The sequence below is a fragment of the Dipodomys ordii genome, unplaced genomic scaffold, assembly GCF_000151885.1.
Source record: "Dipodomys ordii isolate 6190 unplaced genomic scaffold, Dord_2.0 Scaffold133, whole genome shotgun sequence".
In the NCBI taxonomy this organism is placed as follows: Eukaryota; Metazoa; Chordata; class Mammalia; order Rodentia; family Heteromyidae; genus Dipodomys; species Dipodomys ordii.
In genome coordinates, this window is record NW_012267349.1 from 3,375,792 (window position 1) to 3,400,413 (window position 24,622).

General features: G+C 36.6%; 1 protein-coding gene across 1 annotated transcript in view; it reads right to left on the minus strand.

Annotated features, from left to right (window-relative positions):
• The window catches only part of Zranb3 (zinc finger, RAN-binding domain containing 3), a 228,760-nt gene that overhangs the window by 68,693 nt on the left and 135,445 nt on the right, over positions 1-24,622 (minus strand). Inside the window, exons 4-6 of the mRNA XM_013030801.1 lie at positions 17,329-17,507; positions 13,801-14,032; positions 8,895-8,980 (exon numbers count right to left, since the gene is read on the minus strand). Of these exons, the coding sequence (XP_012886255.1) occupies positions 8,895-8,980; positions 13,801-14,032; positions 17,329-17,507 (497 nt within the window). The remainder of the gene's footprint in view (positions 1-8,894; positions 8,981-13,800; positions 14,033-17,328; positions 17,508-24,622) is intronic.

Genomic DNA, 24,622 nt, shown 5'->3' on the forward strand with positions numbered 1-24,622 from the left:
GATTCCAGTTGATTTTAACTTATTTTTAAAAAATCTTTTGATTTGATTTACTGAAATAAATATGCTTCACTTCCCCAAAGAAATAAGGTATCTTTAGTTGAAAAGTTAGAGAAAGAAAACAATGTGTTTCTAAGTGAAAATCAGCAAATGATAGTACTGCGTTTAGGACAGATCAAAACTGTGTAAAAATTATTAGCTACATGAACCAGGCAGGGCAATGTGTACCTATAATTACATCTACTTGGGAATCAGAGATCAAGAGGACCTCAGTTTGAGGCCAGGCTGGGCAAAAAAGTTAGTGAGATCTCCAGCTCAATGAAAAAGATAGATATGGTGGGGCACACTTGTAATCACAGCTAAGTGTTAAAATGTGAGACTTTATTTGAAAAATAATTACAGCACAAAGGGAAGAGGGTATAGCTCAAGTAGAAAAGCACCTACCTAATAAATGTGAGGCCCTGAGTTCATACACTATTAAAACAACAACAACAAAAAGTATTAGCTATATGAAGGAGAAAAATAAACAGTAAAAATAACAATAGTATATAGCAGGATTATGGTACTTTTTTCATTTTCCTCTTTTTTTATTATAGTTCTACATATGTAAATGTGTATATTTAAAAGTTCTTACATTCAGCAAAAATCTACTTCCCTAATAAGTTCCATCGTTTGATGCTAATTTTGGGCTCAAAGGCCATAAAGAAAAATCTAATTCCTTTAAAACATGACAGGTCTTTAAACATTTAAAGACTTGTTCCCCTAAGGTCTTTTTTCTCCCAAATTCCTATAGGTTTATAAGATCAAGTACTATGTCTTACTCATTTTCATACTGCGGGCAGCTCTGAAATACTGTCTTAAATATAGTAGGCAATCAATAATCTTAGACATTTGTGAAGCTGAATATAAAATTTTCTCATTATTCTGATCCCTTTCCCGGATAAGTTTTCATTTGTTAAAATGTTTAATAAAAAATGGCATTCTCATTATCCTGCCCATGTAATTGTAACTCCTCTGTACAGTATGTTCACAAATAAAATAAAATTAAATTAAAAAAAAAATGGCATTCTCCAGGTGCTGGTGGCTTACGCCAGTAACCCTAACTACTCAGAAGGCTGAGATCTGAGGATAACAGTTCAAAGCCAGCCATGGGAGGAAAGTCTTATTTCCAATTAACCACCAAAAAACCAGAAGTGGCCATATGGCTCAAGTGGTAGAGTGCTTGCCTTGAGCTGAAGAGCTGAGGGACAGCACCCAGACCCACAATTGACAAAATAAAATAAAATAAAATAGCATTCAGTTCCCTCAGATTAGAAGGTCATCTCCAATGAACTTCTAAATTCTACTTCAAGTTTTCCATTTTCATTGCTTTAACTGGTTCTAAAACTAACTCTATTTTATAAACTAAAAAAATCTAAAAAACAACAACTAAAACAAAATAAACTAAAAAATATTGACTTCTACTTGCCCCAACCTTCTAAGGTGCTTTTTCATTTAAACCCACTATATCTCTCTTATCTCATCAGAAAATTTCAGGAAACCAAGTGCTCTACTTTCTCCATAGCTTGGTATCCTCCATGTCCTCACTTCCTTGTCATTTAGAAGTCTACATATTATCTTTGTTCTTATCAAGGTAGACTAAATTTTTCCTTGTCTATGAATCACAAGCTAGCTTAAAAAATCCAATCTTGAATGGATCTATCAGTAGGCATATTTCAGGACTACATTTGACTGCTGGGTATTGCAGGAGAAATTATAACTTAGATTATGAATCTAATCTTAGAGATCCCAAATACTTATTTAGTATGGTTCAAAGTCTTACACTACATTATCTCAATCCCCATTGAGCAAAATTTCAGACCATGTCAACTTTTAAACACAACTTTTTCATTTCTTTGAACATGACTATCATTTCCTTTCATAATGAAAATGATTCCTTCAGTTCCCTGCCACTCTCAAAACTCTGTATACTCCCCAATAATACAATCCCATGCAATCATAAAAAAGTGGTTATTTATGTATACAATAAAAGGACAAAAGAACAAAGTAAAATGTTTTAATATACTAATATCTTAAAAAATACGAATTTGCACAGTTTCTACGAAGAAATACTAAAACCTACATATAATTGCCTGTACAAAGAGAAAATAAGAAAAGGGATTTTTTAATTGTATATACTTTTTTAGAAACATTTTTTATTGTAAAAACGCTCTACAGAGGGGTTATAGTTAGATGAGCGTATTTACTTCTATTGGTTCATAATAAAATCTTGACCATGCAAAAATACTGTCATAAAAATAACAAAGAAGCTGGAGCTGGTGGCTCACGCCTATAATCCTAGCTACTTAGGAGGCTGAGATCTGAGGATCGCAGTTCAAAGCCAGCCCAGGCAGGAAAGTCTGTGAGACTCTTATGTCCAATAAACCACTAGAAAACCAGAAGTGGCGCTGTGGTTCAAGTGGTAGAGTGCTCGCCTTGAGCTGAAGAGTTGAGGGACAGCGCTTAGGCCCAGAGTTCAAGCCCCACAACTGAAAAAAAAAAAAAAAAAAAAGAAAACTTTTAACTCTAATCATGTTTTTTATTTCCATACATTTTTCTTTTCTCTCTCTTTCTCTCTTTCTCCCTTCCTTCCTTCCTTCCTTCTTTCCTTCCTTCTTTGTGATTACTAGGGCTTGAGCTCATGGCCTTAGGTTCTCCATTAGTTTTTTTACGCAAAACAAAACACAATAAAAACAAACAGAAAACATTCTACAATGCATTACTATTGTGATTATAATATATATATATATATATAATATATAACATGACCTCTGCTTAAGTCTTATTGAGTTCCTCTTTATTTACCCCTACAATCTTAAGCTAAATTGGACTATTTTTAGTTACTCAAAGGCATAGTAATTTCTATGGCTCTGGGCCTCAGAACATTAAATTCCCTCTTCCTGAAAAGCAAACAGGCATTGTTTACTCCCAAGATGCTTCTGTCCTTGGGAGGGAAGTGGGGAGGCTGGGAAGGGATGTGAAGGGTAAACAAAGGAGGAGGCTGCAATTCTTGGTAAGAAATGTACGCATTATCCCGCCCATGTAATTGTAACCCCTCTGTACAGTATGTTCACAAATAAAATAAAATTAAATTAAAAAAAAAGATGCTTCTGTCCTTTGTGGCTTGATTAATTTACTCTGATGCATTCTGCCACTGTAGCCTTCTTTTATGACACTTGTCAAAATAGTAATTACTTGGTTAGTGTCTGATTTGAAAACCCAGTGAAGACTGGGGCCATGAAGGTCTTGTGGGCTGGCATATCTGATAACTAGCACTTAGCCTAGTATATAACACATACTCTAAGTGTAATTTTTGAAGGAATTGATTTATACAACCCATACATAATAACTGAAGAGGAACCAACTCTTATTCCAACTTAATTTGAGTTATTCAAAACTGATAGTCTTTGCCAGCATTGGTGGCTTACGCCTGTAATCCTACCTACTCAGGAGACTGAGATCTACAGATCACAGTTCAAAGCCAGCCCAGGCAAGAAAGTTTGTGAGACTCTTATCTCCAATTAACCACCAGAAAACCAGAAGTGGTGCTGTGGCTCAAGTGGTAGAGCACTGGCCTTAAGCTGAAGAGCTAAGGGATAGTATCCAGGCCCAGAGTTCAAGATCCACGACAAAAAAAAAAAAAAACAAAAAAAAGTTGGTAGTCTTTCAGCTCAACTATTGATGTTTTCAAATTTTTGTCCACCAAACTGATTTTTCAAGCAAAATAGCAGAACTTATCCTATTAAGTTTATCTAATTATTCAAATTCCTATCTGCCACCCAATATAATAACTGTTTCTCTGAGATTTTAGTCATTTCCAAATGGAATAGACATAATATCTATTTTAGGCACAAGTGAGAACTTTAAATAAGACAGTGCTAAGGAAAATGTACAGTATCACTCTTTATCCTTATTTAAAATGTTCTTTTCAATAGAGTATTTATTAAAATTGCCATTTTTAAAATCATTCATTCAGCCCCCCAAAAACCGGGAAAAATGCAAGACAAAATTAGAAACAGGGCAAATCATTTAGCTCCACAAAGTATCCATAAAATGATAAGAAGATGAATGGATGAACTCTAAAGTCTTTTCTAGCTCTAACAACTGATGATTCAGTATGCTTACTTCCCCAAAGCATTGTTGTATTTATAACTTCCTTAAATATAATGCAGTAAAGTGACTGATGTCAGAAATTTGGGGATCTAGAATGTTCTGGCTGAGGAATCCTTTTCTCTGAGGACCTCACACTAAATCGGATACATAAACTACATTTGCATTAGTATGCTTCTGGTTGCCACTACTAAAGTATTTAATAAACTTAATAAAGGCAAAGTAACATTTTTTGTCCAAGCTTCACCTACATTTATTTTGAATACAGCTATGACATTTCAAATATAAAATGAGTCCAAAGCAGAACAACTAACCATAATTTGCATTCTGCAAAATTATAGTGTGAAAATGGCAGCTTCACAGAATTAAAAACACTGTAGAAAAAAAATAGCATTCCACAGACTAACTTAAAATGTCAGGAAATGTCCTGATCTGAAATTGAGTGTATGGAACCACAGTGTTTTCAAAGTACAAAAGTAAAGAAAAAACAAGACTTTTGATATGAAACTTGAAAGAAAATGCCTTTTTTTTTTTTTTTTGGGTGGCCCGGGGGGCTTGAACTCTGGGCCTGGGCGCTGTCCCTCAGCTCTTCAGCTCAAGGCGAGCGCTCTACCACTTGAGCTACAGCGCCACTTCCGGTTTTCTAGTGGTTTATTGGAGATAGGAGTCTCACGGTCTCTCCTGCCCGGGCTGGCTTTGAACCGCGATCCTCAGATCTCAGCCTCCTGAGTAGCTAGGATTACAGGCATGAGCCACCAGCGCCCGGCAAGAAAATGCCTTTTAAGAGGAAAAAATACTAATCTCTGAAATAGCTGTCTCTAGAAAACAGAAAAAAGAACACAATATCTATTATCATATAGCATTTCAGAAAAATTAATCTTTCTTCAAAGCAGTGTTTGCATTTGTAAGTAAGAAAAGGACAAGTATATACTTCTGTTGTCATATGACAAATCATAATACTAGCTAAGCAAGCAAGGTGTCAGTGGCTTACAACTGTAATCCTAGCTATTCAAGATGACAGATGTAGAGGATCACAGTTCAAAGCTATCCCAGCCAGAAAAGTCCATGAGACTCCATCTCCAATTAACTAGCAAAATGATGAACTGGAGCCACAGATCAAGTGGTATAACACCAGCTAGGCAAGCGTGATGCCACTGAATCCAAGCCACAGTACAAACCTAAACCAAACCAAATGAAAATAAACAAAGATAAGTGTACTGAACATTTAGGCTCTCATAGTTGCCTAATGATTATTTCAGTAATTATGTTTTGCATGGACTAACTTGGTATCTGCAGTGCAAGAATCACTAAGGCTGAAGAGCTGAAATAACAGCATGCAAAGGGGACTTCACAGTAATCCAAGCCTAACGGTTGTTAGCTGGGCCAGAAGCCATCACTCTATCACAGAAAACCTATTTATGTGTTTCTATGTACAAAAACTTCTTTAAAAAAGAGTTGAGGAGGGAAAGAGGGAGAAAAATGAGGGAAGGGGCAACAAGTTAGACAAGAAATGTGCTCACTTGGATAGGGGGGTTGGGGGAAGATGGGAAGGGATGGGAAGGGGAAACAAAGGAGGAGGCTACAATGCTTGATAAGAAATGTACTCATGGGCTGGGAAGGTGGCTCAGTAGTAGAGTGCTTGCCTTGCAAGCATGAAGCCCTGGGTTCGATTCCTCTGCACCGCATAAGCAGAAAAAGCCAGAAGTGGTGCTGTGGCTCAAGTGGTAGAGCGCTGGCCTTGAGCTGAAGAGCTAAGGGACAGCGCCCAGGCCCAGAGTTCAGGCCAACAACCAACAACAACAAAAAAAGAAATGTACTCATTATCTTGCCCATGTAATTGTAACCTGTAACCCCTCTGTACAGTATTTTCCAATAAAAAAAAATTTTTTAAGAAAAGATAGCAAAATTGTTTGAAAATTTCCTTTCCTTCAATAATGTACCTTAGATATTCATTTAATAATACTTATAAAACTACATGATATTCTACTGTATTGGATATAATAATTTAACCTACTTTAATCTACTTATTAACCAATTTATTATTTACTAAAGGTGTACTTTAATTATGCATATATGACTATGTACATACGATGTATGCTTTTGTGTGCCTAGTATATTTATATATGAATAACACATACATACATACATACATATATATATATATGAATACATATGATAATAACATGCGTGAACATGAACAGGATATGGGGTGTTAAAGTTTTGGTAAATAGAGAAGCTGAGGAGTTCAGAGGTATATAGCCAATCTTGGTCAACAAAGAAAGAGCCCCACTCAAAAATAAATAGAAGAATAGACACATAGACAGAAATAAATAATCCTTGCATTCCTGACATAAATTATATTTATACATAGGTAATATATTAGAACTTTTGAGTTTCTAGATTCTACTAAAGTATTAAAATTGAAGATGTTTGTATTTACAGCCCTAAGTAGAAAGTCTCATGTTTTCTTTCTTTTTTTTTTTGGGGGGGGGGAGTCTTTCATGGGGCTTGAAGTCTGGGTCTGGGTGCTGTCCCTCAGCTCTTCAGCTCAATGCTAGCGCTCTAGCACTTGAGCCATAGTACCACTTTCGGTTTTCTGAGTGGTTTATTGGAGATAAGAGTCTCATGGAGTTTCCTGCCGGGCTGGTTTTGAATAGTGATTCTCAGATCTCAGCCTCCTGAGTAGCTAGGATTACAGGTGTGAGCCACCACTCAGATCATGTTTTCTTTCTTTGGGGGAATTACCTTGTCTGATATTGGTATCAAAGTTAGATTGGCTTTGTATAAACAATCAGGGATTATTCTTTGTAGATCTGTACTTGGAAGTCCTTTAAAAAGCCTAAGACACAAGCTGGGTGCCAATGGCTCACACCTGCAATCCTAGCTACTCAGGAGGCTGAGATCTGAGGATAGTGGTTCAAAGTTAGCCTGGGCAGGAAAAGTCCATGAGACTCCTATCTCCAGTTAACCACCAAAAAACTGGAAGTGGCGCTGTGGCTCAAGTGGTAGAATGCTCACTTTGAGCTGAAGAGAGCACAGGGGCAGTTCCCAGTTCAAGCCCCATGACCGCCCCCCCCCAAAAAAAAGAGTATATTTCACCGTGCTTTTAAGTTATGGGAAAAGAGACAAACCTAAACACACAGCAAGTGGGAATAAAACTCTGTGGAGCATGACTTAGAAAGACCTAAAATGTCTTTGAACCAGCAATTCTACTTTTATAAATCTATCTTAAATTTATTTCCATCTGTATAATGATAATGTGAAAGATTATAACAGCTAACAATTAAGTGTTCACTCTAAGTCACCTTTCAAGTCCTTTATAAATATAAGTATAAAGATAAATATAAGTCCAATAACTCTCTGAGGCAAGCACAATTATACTCTGCTTTTAGAGATAAGGAAACTCAGGAACAGGAAGATAAAGTTACGTTCCTTATGCCAAGCACCATTGGCTCATGCCCATATTCCTAGATACTCAGGAAGCTGAAGAACAAGGTTTGAAGCCAACCTGGGCAGAAAAGTCCCTGTGAGATTCTTATCTCCAATAAACTACTCAAAAAAGCTAGAAGTAGTGCTGTGCCTTAAGTGGTAGAGTACTTGCCTTAAGTACAAAGAGGCCCAGGGACAGTGTCCAGGTCTAGAGTTCAAGCCCTAGGACTGGCAAAAAATAAAAATAAAAAAATAAATAAATTCCTCAAAGAAAAGATCTGAGAAACAGCAGATGTGAAAATAAAACACAGACAATCTAAGTGTAGATTTTCATGCCACAAAACTAACTCTGAACATGTGCAGAGAGACTCATTATATAGCATTCCCTATATACTAAAGCAAATACCTCTTAAGAGTGAATTGAATCAATAAACTCCAAACAGTGGATATAGACATGGAGCCGTTCAAATGAATGTTAAAACTCCTCAGGAAACTGGGTGCCATAATCCTAGCTACTTAGGAAGTAGAATCTGGAAGACTGTGATTCAAAGCAAGCTTGGGCAGGAAAGTCCTATAGTGTCATCTCCAATATAACCAGTAGGGTGTAAGATGTGTTCCTTAAGCTGTAGAGTGCCAGCTGAGCAAGCAAGCTAAGCAAGCACAAGGCTCTGAATTCAAACCCTAGTACTGCTAAGAAAAAGGAAAAGCCCCTCAGGAACTGTGATGGAAAGACTTCCAATATCTATTGTGAAGAAAGCACAACACAAAAACAATGTGTATATCCTACTACATAGGTGGAAATACAACAGAATAATAGTCCAACTATACAATCATACATGACTGTTCAGGCTCAAAGTGTACCCAGAAGGACAAATAAGAAACTGTCAACAGTGGTAACTGAAAAGGAAAATGTCTGGCTAGAAGACAAGCATGAAAAATCACTTATTTCTCAAATTCATATAATTTGCATGTATATCTAAGTCAATAAAAGTAAATAATTTCGAAGATAGAAAATGTGAAAGGTAAAAAGTAAAAATGAAGAAAAACTTACCTGCTGTTTTTTTGTAATTTTTAAAATTATGAGACAGGACCGTACTGCATAGTCCCAGGCTGGCCTCAAAGACAATTCTCCTGACTGCTGGGATTACAGGGATGCAATACCATGCATAGGTATTCTTTTCACTGATTTTACATGTAGTTCATCCACACAATCTATTACTGAAGAGCTACCACAAGTCTGAAAATTGCTGGAATAAAGAATGACTAATAAAGCCTTAATCTTAGTGATAAATATGTGAAGTAATGAAAAATTGTCATACCTGACATGTGCATTGCAGTATCTTTTAGCATACTCAGTCCATGTTCCAAATTTTTGTGGAAAGAGAGCTTCAATCTGCATGAAAAGCTGTAATATACATGTTTTCAATATACTGTTTTATTTTTCAATAATTTATTATGATGATAAAAACAAATTAATAGGGGCTGGGAAGGTGGCTCAGTGGTAGAGTGCTTGCCTTCCATGCATGAGGCTCTGGGTTCAATTACTATAAGCAGAAAAAAGCCAGAAGTGGCGCTGTGGCTCAAGTGGTAGAGTGCTAGCCTTGAGCTGAAGAGCTGAGGGACAGCGCCCAGGTCCAGAGTTCAGGCCCGACAACCAATAACAACAACAACAACAAATTAATAATATAACAAAAATATACAAGAAAATATACTCCTCCAAGACCCAGGCTTCCTCTCTACCCCAACTCAAACATCATTCAAGAATGAGAGGTATATTTCTTTCTTCCTTCTTTTTTTTTTCATTTTTAAAATTTTTGTGGGGACTGGGAAGGTGGCTCAGTGGTAGAGCGCTTGCCTTGCATGCCTGAGGCCCTGGGTTCGATTCCTCAGCACCACATAAGCAGAAAGAAAAAAGCCGGAAGTGGTGCTGTGGCTCAAGCGGTAGAGCTGAGGGACAGCACCCAGGCCCAGAGTTCAGGCCCCACGACTGGATCCAAAAAAAATTTTTTTTTTTTGTGCCAGTACTAGGGCTTGAACTCAGAGCCTGGGCACTCTCCCTTAGCTTTTTCTCTTAAAGGTGGCGTTCTGCCATATGAACCACAACTGTACTTACAACTTTTTGCTAGTTATTTGAAGATAAGAATCTCCATGGAGGGCTGGGAAGGTGGCTCAGTGGTAGAGTGTTTGCCTTGCTTGCATGAGGCCCTGAGTTCAATTCCTCAGCACCACATGAGCAGAAAAAGCCGGAAGTGGCACTGTGGCTCAAGTGGTAGAGTGCTAGCTTTGAGCAAAAGAACTGAGGGACAGCTAGCGCCCAGGCCCAGAGTTCAGGTGCCACAACCGACAAAAAAAAAAAAAAAAAGAATCTCCATGGTCTTTACTGCCCAGGCTGGTTTCAACCTATGATCCTCAGATTTCAGTCTCCTGAGTAGCTAGGATTCATTACAGATACACTGGCACTTGGCAGAATTAAGTTTCTTAAAACTTTGATATTGGATGCATAGTTGTTTATAGTTTTTATACAGTTATAAAAATAACTTCATATAAATCTGTGTATATGTATTACATACTGTCACTTATTCATCAATCTACATACCGCATTTTTCTTAGACTGATTTTGTGCAATATATTTTTAGAAATAAAACAGTTGAGTTAACTTGTATATATTTTTTTCATTTTTATGCTGCTGTAGAATCAAACTCATGTCTACCAGCATGCACAGCATGCTATACAGGTGTTGAACCACTGAGCCCAGTCAAGCCATAAGATAATATGCTTTTTAAAGCTTGCTGGATGTTACCATGTTGGCTAACAAAAAGATTGTCTCAATTTACACTTTCATCAGTAGTATAACAATTTTTTTCATATTTACAAATCTGATAGGCTGCTATTTCAATAGGCATTATAAAACTAAAACTAACAGCTTTACTGAGGTATAATTCAGTTGCTATAAAGTCCATACTCTTAAGTACAGAATTGAGTGGCTTTTAATATATTTACAAAGTTGTTCCTGAGTCACCTTTCAGATTTTTTTTTCCAGTCCTGAGGCTTGAATTCAGGGCTTGGGTGCTGTCTCTGAGCTTATTTGAACTCAAGAGCACTTTACATTCTACCGTTTGAACCACAACTCCACTTCCACAGTTTTGATGGTTGATTAGATATGAGTCTCAGATTTTCTAGCCCGTTCTGGCTTTGAACAGTGATTCTCAGACCTCAGCTAGGATTACAGGTGTGAACTACCAGCACACAGCTTTACTTTTAGAATATATATATATATTTTTTTAATTTTCTTTTTTTTTTTGCCAGTCATGGGGCCTGAACTCTGGGCCTGGACACTGTCCTTCAACTCTTCAGTTCAAGGCTAGCACTCTACCAGTTGAGCCACAGGGCCACATACAGCTTTTTCTGCTTATGTGGTGCTGAGGAATCGAACCCAGGGCTTCATGCATGCAAGCCAAGCACTCTACCACTGAGCCATCTTCCTAGCTCCTTTTAGAATATTTTTATTACCCCTTAAAAAAAATCTCTCTCCATTAGCAGTTAAGCCCCATATTTCCTTCCATCCACTTGTGGTAAGCACTAATCTATTTTCCATTTTCATGAATTTGCCTGTACCTGATATTTCATATAAACAGAATTGCAGAAAATTCTGAAGCTGAGCTGTGAAACCTGAACAAGGCTGAGAGGTTAGAATGCTACCTTGGAATGCTTAGAGCTGGCAATGCAAGGGTTAAAACTCTGAAGAGAGTGAAGAGACTGGATTGCTGTTCCCCCCTTTTCTTTAGGCTGGCAGCTGTGCTAGGGACCTTGTAGGCTGGACAAAGAGTCCTTGACAACTTAACCTTGGGTTAGATTAAGTAAACATCATGTCTGGACTTTCCCTTGGGCTGCAGTCTTCTGTCTCAAAAGAATAAGGGAACCAGTGTCTCACAAACACTGTTTTAGCTGATTGTAATATTAATATAGGTGCTTTACTGTGTTGCATGTATCCAGGGTAACTTTCTTTGTATGAACTCATAAATATGCTTGCTTGTAGGAACTCCTGGACCAAATGCAGGAGAGCATTTGGTACCCTTGGTCTCTCCCATTTTCTATCGGTCTACATCTCTATTGTTTTAATTTTCCTCAGCCCAGTATCCTGTTGTGCTCCCTCAGGTTGTAGTTAGCACCATAGAATTATTCAGTATGTAGGCTTTTGAATCTTGCTTATTTCCCCCAGAATACTGTTTCAAAGTTCATCCACACTGCAGCATCTATAGTACTGTATTCCTATATATGACCAAATTATATTCCATTGTATTGATATACCACAGTTTAACCATTCATCCACTGATAGACATTTGATTATTTTCACTTTTTGGGTATCATGAATAATGCTAATATTAACACTGCTTTGTAGCCTGGTGTGCTAGCATAACTTGTAATTCATGCTATTCAGGAGTCTGATGCAAGAGAATAGCAAGTTCAAGGATAGATTGAGCAAAGATATTAGTGACATTTGTCTCAAAAACCAAAATACAGAAATGAGGGTATGACCCAAGCTATAGCACTTACATAGCAAGTACAAGGCCCCGAATCTAAACCCCAGTACTACCAAAAAACATAAATAAATAAACGAATGAATGAATAAAAACTAAAGAGCTTTAGGTGTTAAATGGAAGAATGCTGGCCTAACATGAGTAAGGTCCTTGATTCAATTTCCAGCTATGTAAACTAAAAAGAAAACAAAATCTGGAATATATGTCTTCAATTTTCTTTGGTTCACAGGAATGGAACTGGAACTGTGGGTTCATACAATACCTCTTCAGCTTTTTTAAATTGTGTGTGTGTGTGTGTGTGTGTGTGTGTGTGTGTGTGCCAATCCTGGGGCTTGAACTCAGAGCCTGGGGGCTGTCCCTAAATTTCAAGGAAATCACTTGAGCCACAGCTCTATTTCTGACTTTTTGGTGGATAAGTGGAGTGGATAATTGGAGTTAAGAGTCTCATGGACTTTCCTGCTCTCTCTGGCTCTGAGTTGGAATCTTCAGATCTCAGCTTTATGAGTAGCGAGTAGTACAGTTATACAGGCAAGTACTAAAGAACTATCAGTGATTTTCAAAGCAATGTTGGCATTTTATATTCTTTTCATAGGACATATACTCCTAAGTAACCAATAGTGCTGAAGCAGAAGTAGGGATTCATTGTTGTACATGATTATGTTTAAAAAGAACTATCTCTACTTAACCTTCCACTTAGAAAAAGAAGAGCAAGCTAAATCAAAAGCCAGTTGTTGAAGGAGATAATAAAGACTATTATGCAACTAAATGAAACAAAACAGGAAACACATTTTTTTTAATCCAAAGTTGGTTCTTGGAAAAATTAGCATTGACAAGTCTCTGAACATTTCCAAGGAAGGAAGTTAAAAGCAGAGTCTAGATATTACTGGCAGAAACTGAATGATAATAGCTGTTATTCAGATTTGTCTGAATAATCAAGAATGGGTACCATATGTTGAGAGGTAAGACAAAGGGCTAGGCATTTTCGAATTTTCTTCAATTATCCTAAAAACTCTAGAACAGAACAAATCATTGTTGTTGTTGTTTCAATATAGATCAGTGTTTATTAGTAGACAAGGCTTTATTAGGGAATGCTAACCCTTATAGCCTTTAACAAGTTTCACCTGTTATTTTTAATCCACACTCTACCTGTTAGGGTGACAAAGCTAAGTGGGGTATGAAACAAGTTCCTTCTTCTTCCATTATAACTACATACCTCATTTGGTCTACACACAAGCTCTAGCTTCTCTCTGCCTTTTCAAATGTGTGTTTTGAAGTGAAAGAAAAGTAGAGACAAGTTCTATAATGCTATATAAAAGAAATAAAGTAGATAACCCAATGGTAATGTGCTTATTATAGAAAGTCCTAAGGTAAGTAAAGATCGAGGCTATGAAATAATGTCAAGAGCAGATGTAAAGAATATTACTGCACTAACTACAGAAACATTGTAATAATGGTAAAAATTGTATTTTATACATACCTACAAGGACTTCTAAGATTTCCATGAAAATAGACCAAAAAAGTCATAATAAAAGATATATATATTTAATTGTTGATAGCTGTCTAGAGAGTCCTAATGTATTCTTTTGTCATATGAAGCATCTGATTTGAAAATAAACATTGTAAAGCAAATGACTGATTCAGTTTTCCTTTTTATCCTTTAAAAACTAAAGTATAAAAATTTTAATACCTCTTCAGGCCTTCCCAAAGCTGGAGTTCCTGTAAGAAGAATGGCTCTTTGGGCTTTCTGCACTATTGGCAATAAAATCTTGCTGCGGGTTGCAGTTCTAGATTTCATGTAGTGTGACTCATCCACTATCACTACTTTGAAGTTCTGATTATTCAGGGCATCTATCAAAGTCTCTGCATCTGTGGTCAAAAGCCCATAACCCAGAACTGTCACTTTGCTGATTGATATTCTCCTAGAAGAGAAAATATATACTTAAAAATACCTCAGTAATGAATATGATTAAACAATATAATTTCAAACAATTATAAACAATACAATTTTGGAGGGGGAAATAAGCAGAAGGAAAAGAAAACCATAGGAGGAGACACTACCACTGAAACTCAATTTCTCTTAAAATTTTACATTCTTCATATAGGATAAAGTAGGGTCCAAAATCTTGGTTAAGTGGTTTTTGGAAAATTTGATGATCTAATGAACAACATTACTAGGACAAGGCCATTACTTTCTGATAATATTTCCTTCTATGTATCTAAGATTATGCATAAAGTGGACACTCAAACATTAGTTGGCTATTCAGGGAAACTTTCACAAAAATAGAACATTTTTAACCTTGTTGTTATTGGTATTTTGATCTGGCCAACAGTTAGTATAAGTGGCCTGTCTAGTACAATTCAGGACATTCAAACTCCAGGACATTTCAAACCCATTGAAGGCCAACAGAGTTCCTCATTTACTGTGACAACAAAAAGGGCCTTGGCCAGGTGATGATAGAATGTGGTTAGAAAAGGGTTTATCACCTAAGGTGGAGAATCACTGAGCTAACGTAAAGAAATCCTCTTTTTATCTCTACAATTCACAATTCTGTAATATTCTTTATGTTTCTATTATGAAATTATACACATAGAACTATTTTTATACATTTCATATTTATGTATCTTATGTGTATAATGTGGCTTATCCATCTTTATATACACAGTGCTATGTTCACAGCAAATACTTGTAGAATAATTTGATGAATAAATTCATGAACAAGGAAACACATCACTTTCCATTTACTATTATCCATAATGAAAAAATACATTCTCTACCCTCTAGCAGAAAAGCAAGAGAGCCTAAGCATCATCTAGCACTACTGTCACAAATGCATTTTTAAATGGCAGCTTCTTTTTAATCTATTTAACAAAGCCCTATGATTTTCTTACTGTACTCCAACTCCAGAAGAATATGCAGAAGAAAAACATGGTGTTAATATTACTATATAACTTAGGTATACAGTGAACAACATACAGAAGAGAAAGGCTTTGAAAGCCACTGTAGTAAGTTCTGTAGCTTGTGCTGCTGTCTCTAAACTGAAGAAGAGTTTGGGAATGGCTGAGGTAATGCATGTTGACACATGTTGGTACATATTCAAAGCTGTTTCTTTTAGGATTTAGGTAACTTCTCTGACATTAGTTAATATTCTCTCAAACCCTTTCATACTTGGGTTGTAGGGCTACCTAACCTATCCCAAATATTATTCCAATAAAAATAACAGCATCATTTTTAGTTGCAAGAAAGTATATTTCAGCCAGGTGCCGGTGGCTCATGCCTATAATCCTTGCTACATAGGAGGCTAAGATCTGAGGATTCCAGTTCAAAGCTAGCCAGGCTAGGAAAGTTTGTGAAACTCTTATCTTCAATTAACCACTAGAAAACTGGAAGAGGTGCTGTGGTTCAAAGTGGTAGAGTGCTAGGTTTGAATGCGGGTGGTGGGGTGAGGAGGAGCTCAGGGACATTGCCTAGGTTCTAAATGCAATAAAAGACTCCAGGAAAGACATATCTTAAGAAAATTTTAAAATAAAGTACAGATGACAGGAAACTGTTATGGAAGGTTTAATTAATTCAACATTCGCTATATATCCTCCTTTTTAATTTTATGAAATTTTAGTGCAAAATAGGAATCTATTAATAATGACTGCCTATATTTATCTTAATAATGCAAATAATGTCTACATTTTCTTCTTCACATACAAATGTGTGCTAATGCATTAGATCTTGCTACGGGAAGAGTAAAAAAAAAAAAACAAACCTCCCTTATCGATTTCCTTTTTCCAAACTCACTAAGACCAAACTTATTTCTATAAATATTTTCTGTATTAAAAATTATAGAGAATATGGTAGAATATAATACTATAATTTTTAAATCTAAGAATTAACATTTATTCAAAGTAGATGCACTGCTCTTAAGGCTCAGAAAGGATTTTTGAGCTTTTGGAAACATGATAATTTTCATCATTCAAAAACTAGATATGCAATGTACTAATATCATATTCAAGTTGGTTAATTTAATGAGAAAAAATTCACTAATAATAATAAATTTTTACAAGAAGTTCAAATAATGACTGAATATTCTTTCTAATTTTTTTATCATCTTTAACTAGTTGTACAAAGGAGCCACTATTTATCAAAGCAGTTCATGACTTCAATATATCTTGATTAATGTTACCCCTTTCAACATTTATACCCAACCTTTCCCAACTCACCTATTCTCTCAAATATCTAAAAAATCAAATATTAAAATGAAAAAATTACATAAAAACTAAAAGCAAACTTGCTAATGTTAATTTCAGGTAACACATAAATTTTCTATATAAACAACCTAGAAAACAAAATGTACCACATTTGTTAATAAGAATAAGCTTACATAGCTTCAAGTTAGGCATTGAAAATTTGAATTTGTTTTTTTTGTGTGTGTATGTTAGTCCTGGAGTTTGAACTCGGGGCCTGGGTGCTCTCTCTGAGTTTTTTGCTAATGGCTGGCATTCTACCACTTGAGCCACAGTTCCACTTCTGGCTTTTTGGTTGTTAACCGGAAATAAGTCTCACAGACTTTCCAGCTTAAGCTGGCTCTGAACCACACTCCTCAGATCTTGTCCTACTGCATAACTAGGATTACAGGTAGAAGCCACTAGCTTCTGGCTACAAGTAATTTTGAACCTTAAAACAATTCAATTTTAATTCATGTGAGGGATATGTAAAATAATCTTTAAAATATGCATATTTTATACTTACTTTTAAACTATGTCATAAAAATATGGAGATTAAATAAATTGCTGGGTTTTAGGTATATAATTCATATTTGAAAATGTAAAACAAATATCCTACAATACTATCTCATTTTGCCTGTACTGGGTTTGAACTAAGAGCGTTGCCTGGCTTGCTCGCTTAGCTGGCATTCTATCATTTGACCCATACTACCAGGCTTGCTTTTTGCTAGTTATTTTGAAATCTCTCATATCTTTTCTGCCTGGGCTGGCTTCAAACTGTGACTCTCCAGTTTTTGGCCTTATGAGTAGGTAGGATTAAAAGAGTAAGCAACTAGGAACTGAGTAACTCTCTTATTTCTAAATTTTATAGAGGTAATCATCAAAACATGATTACAATGCATGAAGTCCAAGTTTGACCCCAATCACCAAGAAACAAACAACAAAAAAACACACCTGAGTATACAAAGACTTTTTTTCTTAAAGATTAAAAATTTGTTCTTACCCAACATCAGTTTTATTCTGAATAACATTGATTTCCTCAGGCTCTACCTCTGGGATCCATTTCTCTATTTCTTCTGTCCACGGGTACCTCAGAGATGAAGGGACCACTATTAAGAGAGGCCATTCTTCTTTATAGAAATAAGCAATTGCAATTGCCTGGATTGTTTTTCCTAGGCCCATCTAAATTTAAAATAAAAGTATATGTTAGAAAATGAAGCCTAAAATATTTTGAAAGAACGTATGAAGTATTACTTTCAAAATAACTTTCCAATGTAAAATCAGTTGTATTATATGGCTCCAAGTCTGAGATTATAAAGACCTTTAAAATTCAATGAGCAAATTATATTATTTTTAAAATATTTGCAACCAGACTTAAAGACAAAATGCTCCTATAAAGAATTACAATGAAAAAAAAAAGAAAAAAAAAGAATTACAATGATTTCACAGAACTTAGTTTTACTACATATATGGACCATTTACAATTTCTCCTCTTTGAGAAGACAATAACAAATGCCTTACCCATACAGCAGACATTTTCTATTATCTTACAGCTATAGAAAGCCCTGAGTCATACACATTTTACAAAAGAAGCAGGTATTAAGAAGTTAAATTATGCCGGGCGCTGGTGGCTCACGCCTGTAATCCTAGCTACTCAGGAGGCTGAGATCTGAGGATCTCCCTTCAAAGCCAGCCCGGACAGGAGAGACCGTGAGACTCCTATCTCCAATAAACCACCAGAAAACCGGAAGTGGCGCTGTAGCTCAAGTGGTAGAGCCCTCGCCTTGAGCAGAAGAGCTGAGGGGATAGCGCCCAGGCCAAGAGTTCAAGCCCCATGAACAAAAAAAAAAAAAAAAAAGAAGTTAAATTATTTAAATGAAAGATAATTGATGCAAAATTAATATGAGTTTTGTGATGTCTTTCTACTCAACAATTTTCTTTTTTTGGGGGGGGGGATGGTCATGGGGCCTGAACTCTGGGCCTGGGCGCTGTCCCTCAGCTCTTCAGCTCAAGGCTAGCGCTCTACCACTTGAGCCACAGCGCCACTTCCTGCTTTTTTCTTTTTGCTTATGTGGTGCTGAGGAATCGAACCCAGGGCGTCAGGCATGCAAGGCAAGTGCTCTACCACTGAGCCACCTTCCCAGCCCCTCAACAATTTTCATACTAAACACTGCCCCATCTCTATGCTATTCTCATTTAAAAAGGTGGTTCCTAAATCAATGCTTATAACAGCTTTATTCATAATGGCCAAAAATGAGCACAACTCTAATGTGATTTAACTGGCGCATGGGTAATTGAATACATTCATACAATCCAATGCTATTCAGCAATAAGAAGAAGCAAATGGGACTATGGGGATGTATCTCACGGATAGAGCACATGCTCAGCATCCAAGAGGTCTAGATACAATCCTCCTGAACAAAAGAAGCAAAATACTACTTCCTACAATATGATTCCATCATCGATAATTATATATCATAGGTTACAGGAAAGTTGTACAGGGAATATTTAGGATGAATATTAAAAACAGAACAATGTTCTTTTGCATTGGTAAAAGACTTTCAAAATAAAACATGGTAAATAGAAGTTAGTGAAACTGTTTTTATCTGTCTTATAGTAAATGCCTAGGCCTACCTTCCTTCGTTCCTTCCTTTATTCCTTCCTTCTCTCCCTCTTTCCTTCCTTCCTTCCTTCCTTTATTTTTTGTTTGTTGTGGGCTTGAACTCAGGGCCTGGGTGCTGTCCCTGAGCTCTCCTGCTCAAGACTAGCGCTCTATCACTTTCAGCCACAGCTCTACTTCCAGTTTTTGAGTGGTTAATTGGAGTTAAGAGTCTCATGGGGATTTTTCTGCTAGACTGGCTTTGAAACATGATCCTCAGATCTCAGTCTCCTCAGTAGCTAGGAGTACATGTGTGAGTCATGAGTACCCAGCGTGTTTAGCCATTATTTAAATCTATGAGTAAACAAATAACCAAAGAAAGACTATAGACCTGGAATAGGTAAGACCCAGATCCAGAAAGGATTTTTGCAGTGTAAAAGGAGGGAGGGAGGTAACACAAAAGCTTTTCATCGCAAGTGAATAGTAAGATCAATGTTTTGAGCCATACAACTTGCATATATGGAGTCAATGCTAAAGTCTTAACAGTTTTTGTTGATACTAGGTCCTTGCCCATACTAAGCAAGAGCTCTGCTACCTGAGATTTCTCCCCAGTACTTTTGTTTGTAGTTTACTTTTTAGATAGTATCTTAGTAAGTTTGCCAACTTTATCAGAACTGGCTTTAAAGTGAAGATCCTTGTATCTAGATGTCCTGAATAGCTGGCATTATAGGTTTGCACCAGTGTATCAGTCTAACAGCTGTTAATATTAAAACAAGATCCAGTTGAAGATAAAAAGTGCACTCTACCCAGTCTCTTACAATAAAATATAAAATTGAAGTAGTTAGATGAGATACTACACACCTATATTCCATAATCCCAGTACTTGAGAGGCTGAGGCAGGAGAATTGTGAATTCAAGCTCAACTGTAGCTACATAGCATGTTCAAGGCAAGTATGAATCACAAAGCAAGATACTGTCTGAAAGGGGGAGGGAGGAAAGGGGGAAAGAAAGGAAGGAAAGAGACAGAGAGAACAGGAATGGATACATATAGACTATATTGTTATCAATGTAAATTAACATCTGAAATTCTATACAGCTTGCCAAAGAATACATCATACTAGATAGCCAAATTTAAGATTCAATTTATCCAATTCTAAAGGAAAAGGAACAAACTTCGTATAACTTTTATAACTAAACCAAAGAGCAATTATACATTAATATTTTACTGCCATTTGTTTTCCTAACCTCAAAGCCTTCCAATTCTCATACCTGAAACCACTCAAACATCACGGCTTTCTGTTATCAGCATGGTTCCAAGGCAACAGAAATTTAATAACTATAGTGTTTTGTCTGGCTTGAGCTTACATTGTTTTCCCCTCCAAACAATTCTGATCATAAACATGCTTCCAGAAACTGAGGTTTACCCTTCATTAATGTTTTGTCTATGGACCATACCACCACATCTATACTATAGTTACAAATCCCTGGTTTTGCTTCCCACCGTAGTTTTATAACTCATTTTTAAAATATATTTTCTCTGGAAATAACAGTCTGTTTTACTTCCCTAATTTTCTGGAAGGTAGAATTTGCTCTGTCTGGAACCTAGATTGTATTAAGAGGTCCATATCAACTGTTTGTTAGTAATTTTAACAATTATGAGTTTAATTAAGAACTTTATGCACTATCTTTGCCAATATGCAAAGCACCTCTCCATTTATCAAAATTTCCTAACTGCCAAGATGAAAGATGTGGGTCTTCATATGTGGCAACGTGACGAGATAATGGAAAGAAAAAGAAGATAACAAAATGTCCATTAGATGGGAGGAATAGGAAGTAGGGTACACACTGTTATTCTACAATGTATATATATTTGAAAGCAACATGTTGTAAACCATAAATGTCTACAATTTTGGTAATTATTTGTACTGGACTGGAGTTTGAATTCAAGCTGGGGTACTGTTCCTAATATTTTTACTTGAGGCTGCCACCCTACACTTGAGCCATGGCTCCACTTCTGTTATTTTTTACTGGTTAATTGGAGAAAAATGTCTCACATACTATAACTTAGATATGCAACCAACACAGATGCTCCTCAGTAGATGAATGGATCAAGAAAATGTGGTGTATATACACAATGGAATTCTATGCTTCCATCAGAAAGAATGACATTGCCCCATTTGTTAGGAAATGGAAAGACTTGGAAAAAATTATATTAAGTGAAGTAAGCCAGGCCCAAAGAAACATAGGTCCCATGGTTTCCCTTATTTGCAATAACAGGTATATGTCTGAGACAAGCAGAAAAGGTCAGATAAGTTGATGCTAGGGAAATGAACCCCAAGATAAGTATTCAAATGTTTTTTCTTTCTTGCTATTGTTTCTAACATATTTATAAGATGATTTCTTTGTTGCTTTGTATGTCCCTCCCCCATGGTATAACCCCTGTTTTCACTGTATTTGATGTTGGTATAATTTGTGGAGGGGAAGGGCAAAAACAAATCGTTTAAATAGTGATACAAGTGGACCCACTGGAACAATGAGATGTACAATTCGTTATGTTGAAAAACGAAGTTTATAACTTTGGCTCAACGGGGGAAGAGGGGGTGAGTAGGCTAGGGGTGGTGGTGGGTGAGATGGGAAGGGATGGGAAGGGGAAACAAAGGAGGAGGCTACAATGCTTGATAAGAAATGTACTCAATATCTTGCCCATGTAATTGTAACCCCTCTGTACAGTATTTTCACAATAAAAAAAAAAAAAAGAAGAAAAATGTCTCACAGACTTTCCTGTCCAGGTTGGCTTTGACCCGGGTCACCTGAGTAGCTACGATTATAGGCATGAGTCACCAGCACGTGGCTAATAAGTAAATTAAAAGAAAATAGGATAGGAAAATAAAAGGCAAATTAGCACCTGTACAGATAAGACCAACAAGTATCCTGATATGATGGGAAACTAGTTTGATTAGAAATTTAAGACATCTTATTTTATCTTCTAATTCCTTCCTGGTAGTAAACTATTAAATTCACCCACTGATTTAGTTTGAACCTTATAACCTATTTAAAAGTTTTTTCCTTTTAAGTTGTGGTAACTGGGATCAAATCCAGGGCTTTATGAATGCCAGATAAGCACTCTATCACTGAGCTATATCCCCAGTTCTTGTTCTTAATTGTCTTCTGAATTCTAGATTTCTGCTGTGTTTCCTGGGTAGTCATCTTGTGCATGTACAGTTTAGGAGATGTCCAAAGACTTGAGGGCAATGTTTACACAGATATATTGGGCCTTTCTTTGTGGTTTGTTTCTCTCTGAGAAGCAGTGCATAGTTAAGAGAGCTAGACACAGTAGTCTCTTATTCAAAGAGATGTAAACAGTCTTTTTCAACTACATTGCTTTGAGCTTTACAAAGAACTGACTATTCAGATTTGGCAATGGAAGTGAACAAAAAGATGTAATAAAGAATCCACCTTTAAGACTTAAGGTATTGGGGCTGGAAAGGTGGCTCAGTGGTAGAGTGCTTGCCTTGCATGCATGAGGCCCTGGGTTCGATTCTTCAGCACCACATAAGGAGACAAAGCCAGAAGTGGCACTGTGGCTCAAGTGGTAGAGTGCTACCCTTGAGCTGAAGAGCTGAGGGACAGCACCCAGGCCCAGAGTTCAGGCCCGACGACCGACCAAAAAAAAAAAGAAAAGACAAGGTATGGCTCAAGTCATAGTATGCTAGGGTAGCAAACAAGAAGTCCTGGCATCAATTCAGTATGGCTACCACTCCCCACTCCCTTCCCCCCCTCCCGGAAAAAAATAGCCTGCTCTAACTCTAGTTTTAAAATCTGAATGCTGACAAGTAACCAATGCTCTTACCCTTCAACAAAACCCAAGCAACTTGCTAAGAAAAGTGTATTACTTCTTTTTGACACTGGTAGGTAATTCAAACTATGTAATCTCTGGTCCATAAGGTGAGACCTTCATTCCAGCTCCATTCCGTAATTTAGTAACAAATCAAGTCAGTCTTCCATCTTCTTTCTTTCAAGTCACCTTTATTCCTGATTTGCAGCCTTCTTTGCTCTCCCCACAAAGCCTTTATGAATAATAAAGTTTTTAATTCCCTCTCAGTGACTGTGTAACATCATCAGTGTTGACACTGGAACCAAATTCTAGATGGAAGGGTCTAATGCATTTCTTCAAGGTGACCATGATACAGAAAAAGTCACTTTTCAATATCAGTCAATAAACTGGCATTATGATTTTTATGAAAGGATTTCCTTAGACTTTGTTAGCTAGAATGGGAAAAGAACCTTAGAATTTGATCAACTTGACATCACTGAAAAGAATGAATTTCTTACTCTATCAAAGTATAATACCCTTCATCATTATACAATTCACCTAGAAATGACAATCTCATCAATCTTTCTTATCTTTCTTAGTAACAATTTTATACTTTCTATTCTGCATCTCTTTAATTAAAAGATTATGTCATTCAAGAGCAAGTAGATTTTTGCCATCTTTGCATCTGTGAAACAATTTCTATCTTTATCTTAAGCTTTTAAAATTTTTAATTGAGGGCTGGGAAGGTGGCTCAAGTGGTAGAGTGCTAGCCTTGAGCTGAAGAGCTGAGGGACATCACCCAGGTCCAGAGTTCTGGCCCCATGACTGGCAGCAAAATAATAATAATAATAATATTACTTCTAATCTCACTAAACTTTGTAAATTTGATTTTAATAGCAAAAATGATGATTTTCAATACAGATCACTGTAAAAATGTGGAAATCATTCATTCATGCAACATTTACAGACTCCAGAAGAGGAATTTAAATAGATATTACTGTGCAATTACTATTGTAAAATGGCCAAGTTAACAAAAAAGCAGAAATAAAAATATATAATGAATAATGATATATCAAAATAAAATTACAAAAAGGCCAGTTTGTTTGTTTAAAGAACATAGGTAACTCCTGAAAATTAAAAAGATACTCATCAAACTGGGTGCCAGTGGCTCAAGTATGTGATCCCAGCTACTCAGGAAGCTAAATACTAGGGATCAAGGTTTCAAGCCAGCTAGGGAAGGAAAATCCATGAGAGACTTATTTCCAAATAACTAGCAAAAGCCAGAGATGAAGCTGTTTTCAAGTGGTAGACCGCTAGACTTGAGCTATAAAAGCTAAAGGACAGTGCCCAGGCCCTGAGGTAAGCCCTAAAAGAAGCACAAAAAGAAAATAAAAAGATACTTAATAAACACAAAAAATTTGCTAACTACACTTTTAGTTATTTGTTGTTGTTGGTTCTTTTTCTTTTTCTGTTTGACATCATAGAATAGAAAGATAAGGTTTGATAGGACAAATTTTAAAAATATATGTTCCAAGCCAGGTGCTAGTGGCTCACACCAGTAATCCTAGCAACTAAAGAGGTTAGGATCTGAGGATCCCATTTTGAAGCCAGCCAGTGCAAGAAAGTCCATGAGAATCTTATCTCTAATTAACTACCAAAAAGTTAGAAGTGGCTTCAGTGACAGAGTGCTAGCCTTGAGCATAAAAGCTCAAGACAGTGTCCAGGGTCTTAATTCAAGCCCTGGGGCAAGAAAAAAAGTCCATGTGCTGGGAAGGTGGCCCAGTGGTTGGTAGAGCGCTTGCCTTGCATGCTCGAGGCCCTGGGTTCGATTCCTCAGCACCACATAAGCAAAAAGAAAAAAGCCAGAAGTGGCGCTGTGGCTCA